General features: G+C 39.9%; 2 protein-coding genes across 2 annotated transcripts; one reads left to right on the forward strand and one right to left on the reverse strand.

Annotated features, from left to right (window-relative positions):
* Window positions 1–2,209: 2,209 nt before the first annotated feature.
* Window positions 2,210–3,511, forward strand: thyn1 (thymocyte nuclear protein 1; the record flags this gene model as incomplete). Its single annotated transcript, XM_079224444.1, has 7 exons — window positions 2,210–2,258; window positions 2,332–2,483; window positions 2,580–2,648; window positions 2,780–2,872; window positions 2,965–3,060; window positions 3,140–3,290; window positions 3,377–3,511. The coding sequence occupies 7 exons, from the start codon at window positions 2,210–2,212 to the stop codon at window positions 3,421–3,423; spliced, it is 657 nt and encodes a 218-aa protein (XP_079080570.1). The 3' UTR covers window positions 3,424–3,511.
* Window positions 3,512–4,636: 1,125 nt separating this feature from the next.
* vps26b (VPS26, retromer complex component B) lies at window positions 4,637–10,240 on the reverse strand. Its single transcript, XM_079225137.1, has 6 exons — window positions 9,562–10,240; window positions 8,352–8,508; window positions 8,005–8,169; window positions 6,839–7,014; window positions 6,583–6,725; window positions 4,637–5,721 (listed from the first exon to the last, which is right to left on the reverse strand). The coding sequence occupies exons 1-6, from the start codon at window positions 9,782–9,784 to the stop codon at window positions 5,584–5,586; spliced, it is 1,002 nt and encodes a 333-aa protein (XP_079081263.1). The 5' UTR covers window positions 9,785–10,240; the 3' UTR covers window positions 4,637–5,583.
* Between the last annotated feature and the right edge of the window lie 13 nt (window positions 10,241–10,253).

Consider the following 10,253-nt stretch of genomic DNA (forward strand, 5'->3'; position numbering starts at 1 on the left):
AGCGGATTTTCTTCTTCTTTGATGTTTTATGGCGGTTGCCAAATAATATCATGGCGCATTACCGCCACCAGCTGACATGGAGTATAAATGCTCATGACGAAGAAGTTATTTGTTTTCCATAACATAAATAAATATATATATATATATATATATATATATATATATATATATATATATATGTTGTTTTGTTTTCCACTGATTTTAAAATATATGTATATACATATGTATGTATGTATGTATATATATATATATATATATATATATATATATATATATATATATATATATATATACACACATATATATACGTATTAATATATATATATATTAATATATATATATATATATATATATATATATTTTAGAATCAGTGGAAAACAAAACAATGGTCACTGCTGTGCTCATGTATTTTGCTTGTGATGCTTCAGTGCCAGCTGTGTTCAGAAGAAAGGAAGATATCGTGGTCCATGTTGGGAGTGAAGACTGACTCCTTAAATGCTTTTTGGGGGGAGAAAAAAGTGAAAGTGCTAAAAACTCAAATGACTTTGTTCAGGACTATAGGCCTGTCTGTATTCAAGGACAAATGCAACCAGGAGTGAATAAGATGTAGTGATGATCCCGACCACAGTGGGGCAGCAGAGCGCTCCACGCGCCTCCTCTGACATGAAGTGAAGAAACGTCAACGTTTTTTTAGTTTTACGTTTATCAACGTAAACGGGAGTAGACGGTAGACAAATCAAATGCACCGATAACTTTGTTGACGTCACGTGGTGTGGGCTTTTTCCGCGGGGTTTTTAAGTGGCTGACCTGTGGAGCGCTGCTGCAGGTACTCTTTATTATCTGCGTTATGGAGGTTATCTACTGACCAGAGCTGCAGTTTAACTTAATCTGTGTTACTTAAAAGTAAAGTTTGTTTAATGTATTGTTTCCGTATTGTTGTTTTATCAACGAGGTTTAGCAAAGTAATGGACTTGTGTGTCAAACGAATGCTTTTATTCTCTCGTGTCTACTGAACACACACAAGTCAATAGACAATAGGCTCGTTCGAGATGAGCCAGTTCTGCGCAGAATCGATCGGCGCGCAATGCATGCCGGTTAGATTTGTGTCCGACTTGGTCCCGACTTGCTCTGACGTCATGCACACGTGGTCAACGATACTCTCACGAGACCAAGCCGGTTGTCGATTTCAGAGTCAGTCGCCGCAGTTGCTCTCAAACGACTGCTTGGCCCAGTGCATGATGGGAAACGCCTGGCTCTCGCCACATCAGAGAGCTGATTGGCTCTTAGATCTGACAGCAAACACCACGTGTTGTAGAAAATCCTTATTTTATGTGTAGTTGTAATACTTAACCCTCGATTATTGACTATTCGTCTCATGTTTAATTTAAAAACACATCTTGTGTGGTTGATAATACAAAATCGTATTTTCATAACTCATATCTAAACCAGTAGTAATGTATTTCACAGGCAGACATAAAAATACCAAAGGATGCAGCTACACAGTCATTTCTACATAAATATATATATATTTATAAACACATATAATAAATCCAAACGTGATCTGTAAACAAAAGTTCGGAACTAACAGGAAGTACTTTTTTCTGTGACTTCCTGTGTTTACTTTGAAGGCAGCTGACAACTGTCCGACTTGATTGCAGTTTTTTGTCAACGCCTCCTGCTGCGGCCGCTGCTCTCGTCTGGATTCCAGGCGAGGCGCAGCTCTAACGAACGAGCCTAATGCTATCGTCCTCCGTTTCCAGCTTCAATGTGAATATTGTCCTATTATTATTATTATTATTATTATTATTATTACTCTAGGTTTTTAAACTTAAAATATTTAGGCCTTGGAGTGTTGGTCATTTAAGAAAAAAAACACGTTTGAAAACAGGATTTGGGACATTTAATAGAATATACAATTGATATCTTAAAAAACAATCAAATGTATTAATGCAGCAAGTAAAACACATTATGAGAAGCAGCCCTAGTGACATTTGTTGAACATTTCATTTGAGTAATTTTATGGTTTATTTGTTGGTGATATGGATCACATTCTCTATCAGTGTTCATGCATCTTCATTGGGATATGGTACTTTAAAGATGTTAAGGATAGCTATCTTGGTATGAATAATATGACTGGTAGATAATTTGACATCATCAACCCTGTTATGGATTGGATGTTTTAAACAGGTGTCTTCATCGACCGTGAGAGATGCCTCCAAAGACGAGGGCCAGCGTGAGTAAAAGAACTGCGAGTTCAGGTGAGCAAATAAAGTCACATAGTAAAACTTCTTGTCTGGTTTGGTATTTTCTAACTTATTGCTGCAACAACAGGCAAAGACGACGACGGGGAAGTGGCTGGCGGGAAGAGGAAAGCTGCAGCTCCTGCTGGGGGGGAAAAGGAGAGCTCAGAATCCCCACAGTACCAACGCTGGCTGATGAAGTCTGAGCCAGAGAGCCGCTTTCAGAACGGCATCGACCTCAAGGTACAGAGCCTCATCACAGTCTGTGTTTTTATTTTTATATATATATATAAATATGAGTGGTCTGCACTCTCTGATGCGCATGGTCTCATTCTGCAGTTTGGGATTGAGGATCTGAAGGCTCTGCCTGATCAGACTGGTTGCTGGGATGGCGTCCGCAATTATCAGGTAGAGCCACAAAACGGGCTCCTGTAATGACGAGATGTTTCCCTCAAATAAGGCACTACTCAGAAAAATGGTTCTCACCAGCCTTCTCTCTTTTTCTTGTTTTGTTCCTCTGAATTATCCCTCACCTGCAGGCTCGCAATTTTATGAGGCAGATGAAAGACGGGCAGTTGGCTTTCTTTTATCACAGCAACTGCAAGGAACCGGGGATAGCGGGGATCATGACAGTGAGTCGCTCTCTTTCCCCAGCGGATATTCTGATCTCCCGATGATCTAAACGAAGCCACAGGCATCATTTCCCGCTGTTTTTCTTTTCTAGATTGTGAAGGAAGCTTATGTGGACCACACTCAGTTTGACAAGAAAGATGTCCACTTTGATGCAAACAGTAAAGCAGACAACCCCAAATGGAGCATGGTAAACTCATTCAGGAAGTAGAAGTAACATACCGGATGATAACAATGCAGCATTGATGTTGGGTTCTCCTCCCTCTCAGGTCGATGTCCAGTATCAAAGAATGACAAAGCGTTTTCTTCCTCTGTCGGAGCTGAAGAAGTACCACCTGCAGCATCGCGCCAAAGGAGGGCCTCTGAAGGAAATGTCACTTTTCACAAGGGCCCGGCTCTCTGTGCAACCCCTGACCGCTGGTAAGTGAAAACCGTCTCCCTCTGGGACTTCAGTGTGTAGCGGTGGACTGATTCTGAACTCTCGCTCTGTTTCTTTTTCTCTGCAGAGGAGTTTGACTTTGTCCTGAGTTTGGAAGATGAAGAGCCTTTGTGAGGATTTGGACCAGATTATGTTTTTTTTGACGGTGAAATCATGAAGCAGCGACCTTGTTCACAGCACTGCAGCGTTTATTTTCTTTTGCTCACAGATATAAAATGTGCTTTTGTTAAATAATGGGTCGCATCCATTTTTTTTTTACCTACATCTCTGAACCATACAGAGCAAGCTTGTTTGACACCTGATGTATAAATGACAAATTCCTGTAGGTGCTATAAAATTGGAGAGAGTCTGTTTTAGTTTGCGCTGGACTATCGGCTCTGTATTCCTTGTAACATCACACACACCATTTCTATATTATTATTGGTTAATCTGATTATTGTTTTTATTAGAAATAGATTCCAAATACACACATCTTCAAACAATCCAAGAAGTCTTTAGCTGACAAAAGTACTTTAATGACTAATAATATGAATAGCTGGAGCAGTTCTCATTCTTTGGTTCTGGCTGTCATTTCCCTTTTCATTTCAGCTGAACGTCTTACTTCCCCCGAGTTGATTGGCGGGTTATTCAGATCACCTGTTGCACAGCTTAAGATAGGCAGGGAATCGCACATTTAGGTCATCCTGATCCTTCGTCGACTTACTGCAGACCTCATTTTAGCAAATTCTGCCAGAAATGTGTTACGCTTTTTGGAAACTTCTTCGCTGTCGTTTGCTTTACTCATAGGAGGGGCATTTGGGGCATTCCGATTCTTCCTCGACTAAATGAAAACCTCAGTTCAACAGATCTCGTGGTTCTTTGACCTCTTTTACTTTTCTATTTTTGAAGGTTCTGAAACTTGGCTGGAGTGAATATACTAAAAACACAGTTCCTGAACCTGAACACCCACAGGCTGTAGTTATTCATTTATTTTCATTGAAACCCCCTTTAAGACCCACTTGTATGTTTTCATGGTGAAGCAGGGGGGGAATCGGTGCAGTCAAATAGCGACAGATGTTTTGTCAAGACAAATTGATGAATAGTTTGATACGCTTGCAATTGCTGCAGAGCGATGTAGGAACCGATCACTTCGCCTCTTCGAAGCTCTTGATGATGCATTTGTATTTGAAAGATCTGAAGATGCAGACTCCATTACCTGTTCAAAGCGGTCGGTGCTAAATTGCTCTTAAATGTGCTGTACGTTTGTTAATGGCCATCATGTTCCTCAAAAACACTTTCACTCATTGCTGTCAAACAACCAAGTCAGTTCTTTTTTTTTTCATTTGGCATCAATTTATTTGACTTTCAGGGACAAGAAATTATTAATTAGCATTTTGCAAAAGATAGTTCTACTGTAACTCTTTCTCTGGTTAAAAGACTAAAATCATGTTAAAGAGGCAGGAGGATTTCATTTGCTTGATACACTTAGGCACAACTTTTAAGTCTCTAATAAAGAGGATACAGTGGACGTCATACTATCAGACCTTAATACAAACACCCTTTCCAAACACCACTGGAATGCCAAGGCAAAGCATATGAACATGAAAGGTCATCTTGTGGCACCGTGTGCTGTATAATCAACGTACACAAGCTGGAACAGGATAAAAGGTTTTAGCTGGTCTTATTTACAGATCAAAACCCCCAAATTGTGTGCGATAATACTTAAACCCTCAAAATGGTAAGTTTCCGCTTTAATAATCGTTTTGTACACACACATACACACAAACAAAGAGAAAATGTGTTCAGCAAGATAAAGCAGTGCAAAGTTATCTCAGATGTCTTGACCTTACAACAATGTTAGGAATGCATTCATTAAAAGGTGGAATGTTGAAGATACATTTCTGAAAATCCATGACAGTTGAGTTGCATTAATTAACAGATCAGAAATTAATTTATCCTAAAAAAAAAAAGAAAAATCTGAATGAAAGTAACCAACAGAAGGCTTAAGAACTCAAGAATGTCACACATGGAAGGTTTTAACGCAGTGGACATTGCAAATGATTAGTTTGATTCCCATACAGAAAAGAACATTGCAGTTATGAGGAAGTATAAGACCAACAGCCTGAAGCCACTTCGAATGCCTCATGCAAACGGTTGCATTGTTCACATACTGCATGTATTACTGCATGTCGGTCTCCCTTCACCTGCAGCGGCTACACATAAAAACAGCCGCGTCACCAGATGTTGTACAGTTGACGGGTGCCTCGCGAGAGGAGACTGGCGGGCTGCGGACCTCTATCCGCTCTCCTCCTTCGCAGCCTGTTCCAGAGCGCTCTCCGAAGCGGCCGAGCCCTCGAACCTCTGGGAGGCGATGGCCGCCTGATGAGACATGCTCTTCCTCACCACGTCCCCTTTCCTCCACAGTGTGATTTCCTGCGCAAGGAGTGGATTACTGTCATCCATTGTTCATTTACAACAATTTCATTGATTCATTTGGCAACTTTATGATTTGCTGTACTTATTCTTAGCTCAATATGATTATATACTGTAACATCACAAGAGTGACTGACTAGGACTTTGTCAACAAAACACATGATTACTTGGAGCGATTAAGTAACACGTGTTGCTTGCAAATGTATAGAAACTAAATGCACACTAAATATTGTTTTCCTTTATAAAATCACAACTTTTGGCAACCTTAGATGTATCGCTACATGTCATTGGATTGGATCCATCAAGTGTACCAGTAAGGCCGCATGGACAGTACCAGCAGCGTCGGAAATACTGAAGGGCAAAGGGCAAAACTGCCCCTAGGAAATATAATGTTGCCCCTGATACTACGAGGAGAGGGGCAAAACATGTCCCCATAATTTCCTCTAATGATTATGATAATTTAACAAACTTAGAAATGTAATGAACTTAGAAATTAGAAATGCGCCGTCCGCATTTAAATCAACCGCCTTGACTTCCTGTCTCTCGTAGCGCCGCTGCTCTCACAGCTGTTGCGCAACACACAGGACAACATGCGCGACACGCCGCTGCTCAAAGACTTTAATAAAGCATCAAACTGGCTGCTGGTCCTCTAGCAGCGCTGGAAGCGGCCGCCATTCAGACACACTTCCTCGCGTAACATCCACCGAGGCTTCGGATAATATTATAAACCCAGACACCAGTTTTACTGCACCTAATGTTTCTCTTCCTTATCTTTTCCCTGCAAACACTCAGGAGCCCTTTACACATCCCAGCCAGTATTGTTATCCATGGCCTAGTTTCTAGGGTCCTGCAGCAGCCTACCTGCTGTTTGAAGTAGCGTCTCTCCTCCTCGTCGATCAGAACCAAGTTCAGATAGTAGCGCACGGAGAACTTCTTGTTGATGTCGCGCATGGTGGGAGTCAGATCATAACCAGCCAGAAATAACCGGATGGGAATGGACTCTCCTGAAATATGGAGTACATTGTGGCAGGTTGGGGTGTTTATTCAGTAAATCTTGACTAAGTTGGGAGATGTTTTGTGATTAAAATGACTAAAACCACGAGCAGGTGTTGTTTACCTCTGACCGGAGCCCCGTCCATGATCTCGTACTTGGCGATCGTGTCGTTTTCGTGGTATACACTCGGGCCGGTGCCCGTCGTCTCACGTTTGATGATGTCAATCTCCATGTGTTTAATTTTAATCCTCACCAGCAGGAAATAGATTTTTCCCACAATAACATCTTTCAGATGGTACCTGTCAGAGGACGAAAGACGACACGAGCGGAAATGAGAACGAGGGCTGTAAAGAACAGGTGGTTTAGTAACCGAGCACGAGTATGTTTTTAATGTAACATTATCTGGATGCTTTATTTGGATATTGGACAGCGCATGACATTATATTTGCAGTTTTTTCGTTGTCTCCTATGATAGTAGATGAGAGTATTCTTTGGGTTTTAGACTGTTGGTTAGACAAGACACTTTAAGACAACAGCTGGGGCTTTGGGAATTTTCCCCTTATTTTAGATATCAAGCGATTTGTTTATTTAATAATGAATCAATTATGTAGATAATTGTTAACTGTAGCTTTAAACTCCATGACTGATGCTGTATGTGCTTGATCCCTCCCACAAATACACCAACGCTAATATTTCCAAAAGGCACTTACAGATGATGATGTATTATTATTTATTATGATTTCCTGGCTGGATAGGGTCCTTCATTTTTTGTAACTGAATTTGTGACCATTATAAAACCTTAGGTTTATGGATTTCCTTCCTTCAAAAGACACTTTGTAAATTCAGTTTTGAAAAGTACCATACAAATAATGCTCATTACTTGTTGGTTCATTTTAACAACTTCGGTAGATCAAATGATAATGTTGCCATGTCCAGTTTGGTTTATCAATTATTTAATTAATCAAGAGAAAATTAACTGACAGCAATTTCGGTCCATTAATTATTAAACTAATTTATTAAGTAAAACTGATAAAAAAATATAACAATTTAAGTTCTCTGATTCCAGCTTCTCACAAGTGATTTTTGCTGCTTTTCTCTGTTTTATATCATTATAATTATCAAGACAATTACTTTTGTGTTTTGATCAGGCAACGGAGACCTCATTATCAGCGTTGTGACATTGTGATGGACATTTCTTTTTACTATTTTCTAACCTTATATGGATTAAAAAGTTAAATTATTGACAAATACATGATAATAATGGTTTGTTGCAGCCCTATAAGTCTTACTTGGATTTGTTGTACTCAAACTCAATGTGGAGACAATCCTCTATTCCAACCTCCATCTTAATGGAGGAGTTGAGTTCAGGGTAAGTGCTCAATGTGTGGACCACGATGTCCGTCTCTTTACTGATGTCATTTAGTCGTCTGATCACCGTGGCCCGAAGGAAATATCTGCAATAAAAACAGAGAATGAAAACAACCGGTTTCCAAATGATCACATCGAAGCCATGAAATACATACTTCAAGGTAAACGTGGGCAACATTGAGCGTCAAAATGCTCAGTTTAAAAGGTCAAAGAGTGGCACGTAAAGTCCCTCATTTCACTGCCTATGAAGAAGAGGGATCAAACTTACCTTAGCTTGACGTTCTGGCCTGTGTATGATTCGTAGGGTTTTTCAACATGAGTGAACTCAAAGTCGAAGGTCTGCGACTGAGTTATTTCACCCGGCCTCGCAAGATCTTTCACCAGGGAAACAAACTCATGGTGGTTTCCTCTGTCGTAATACAGCTCTAGAGGAAAAGACGTTTTCAGCAAAAGCAAAGTAAGAGTCGTCCACTTTAAGATTCTGCATAACATTTACCTCTGCCATAAGATAACAGATGTACAGAGATATACTTCGATTGAAACTGGGCATTTTGGCCATTATTTGTTATGTTTGTCATGATTCTGGTAATTGCTAATTCCACTTATATTTGAATCAGATTGTGTTACTAACATATGACAGTTTAAATTGGAGTATCACCTTCAATTTTAGTTACAATTTGAGTTAATAGACAAATGTTTTGCATTGTTTGATAGTGTTCTATCAAACATGAGATATGTTGTGGTGGGTGTTGCTATTTTTTTGTCAGTCAAGGCGAGGGTCCCAGGATAATATTGATAACATTGGGGAGTGCCTCGGCCCAGTTGGTGCCGCTCATCTATGAACATTAAATTAAAGTCTCAGTTTTAAGCATGCCCCTTTCCTAAAAAGTTTTTTTTTTTTTTTGTCTATTTGTGTTTAACAGGAGTGCTCAAAAACAAAAGCGTTTTAACCTTTTTCCCAAGTCGGAAATGGTGACTCGGTTAGTTAGTTTTCTCCAATATGTTGTACCATCCTACAAAGCAACTGCGTGTGTTTAGCACATATGGTTGCATCTTTAGAAGCTGGTTAGTCTAATATTTTTGCATCCTGACAATGGGAACAGTCTTAAATCAAACAGCACAATATTTCAAAGTAATATAACCCGATTGGACAGGTACAAATAATGTTTCCATGAAGAACTGAAGGTGCACAAAGACTCATGGGTTATGTGCTCCTGTTGCTCTGAAATATCATGTTCAGCCCAGCACTCATGTATACAGTCCCTAATATAATATTGATTATATTTACATGTACCCATACCATGGGTATAAACAGAAGCCAGACTGGTCTGGTCTGTGTATATATATATATATATATATATATATATATATATATATATATATATATATATATATATATATATATATATATATATATAAACATTTATTGGTGAACACAATGTCTCAATTGTGGGCGTCACGTGTTTTTTTCAACCTACCTATTTGGCCAACAAATTCCACTTTGATCCCCTGGTGCTCCAGCCTCTTCCCAGGGTTCTTCAGCGTGACGTTCACCTTCCCACTGACAGTCTCGCCATCATAGAAAAGAAAGTATTTATCTTTCTTTCCATCTTCAGTCTTGTGTTCAGCCTTCTTCCTCGTCTCGGCGTCATTCAGGACTACATCAATGTCTGCACTTTGTCCAAAACTAAAGAAACTCATCTTGTAGTCAACTCTTATCGTGACTGACTTGTTAGCAAACTAATCCCCCCCACCCCCACGACAAAAAAAAAAACCTGCTAATGTTTCAAAGTAAAACACAAACACACAGTAAGGCCTGCAGGTTGTGCGACCTCAGTTCCCTTTCGGAGCAAGAAATACACGAACACACGTGGAAAAAGTCGAGTTTAGATATTTTAGAGGCAACTCCACATTAGCTAACTACATGTCCATACCGACGAAGCAAAATAGCAAAACGACGGCACAAGGAAAACGCACAATATTAACGTGCTTTTGTCCATCACGTCCATCGGCTAATTATCCGCTCCTGGTGTTCCTCTGACGGCCTTGTGTCGCCTGCAAACAGCCTCAAGTCTCCCCGCGGACACACGAGCACGCTCCGTAACCGTCACAGCCCTCGCTATGTGCATGTAAATTACATGTTTGTTTTCTGGAAGAAAAGACGGTGTAT

Source organism: Taurulus bubalis (assembly GCF_910589615.1).
Source record: "Taurulus bubalis genome assembly, chromosome: 10".
Classification (NCBI taxonomy): domain Eukaryota; kingdom Metazoa; phylum Chordata; class Actinopteri; order Perciformes; family Cottidae; genus Taurulus; species Taurulus bubalis.

What these genes read in the sequence shown, in the direction of transcription:
- vps26b (XM_079225137.1), bottom strand. Translation starts at nt 9,784, where the DNA reads ATGAGTTTCTTTAGTTTTGGACAAAGTGCAGACATTGATGTAGTCCTG. An exon ending in GGCCAGAACGTCAAGCTAAG is followed by an intron (nt 8,170 to 8,351) that starts GTAAGTTTGATC and finishes TTTTTATTGCAG; the next exon opens with ATATTTCCTTCGGGCCACGG. An exon ending in TTTGAGTACAACAAATCCAA is followed by an intron (nt 7,015 to 8,004) that starts GTAAGACTTATA and finishes GTCCTCTGACAG; the next exon opens with GTACCATCTGAAAGATGTTA.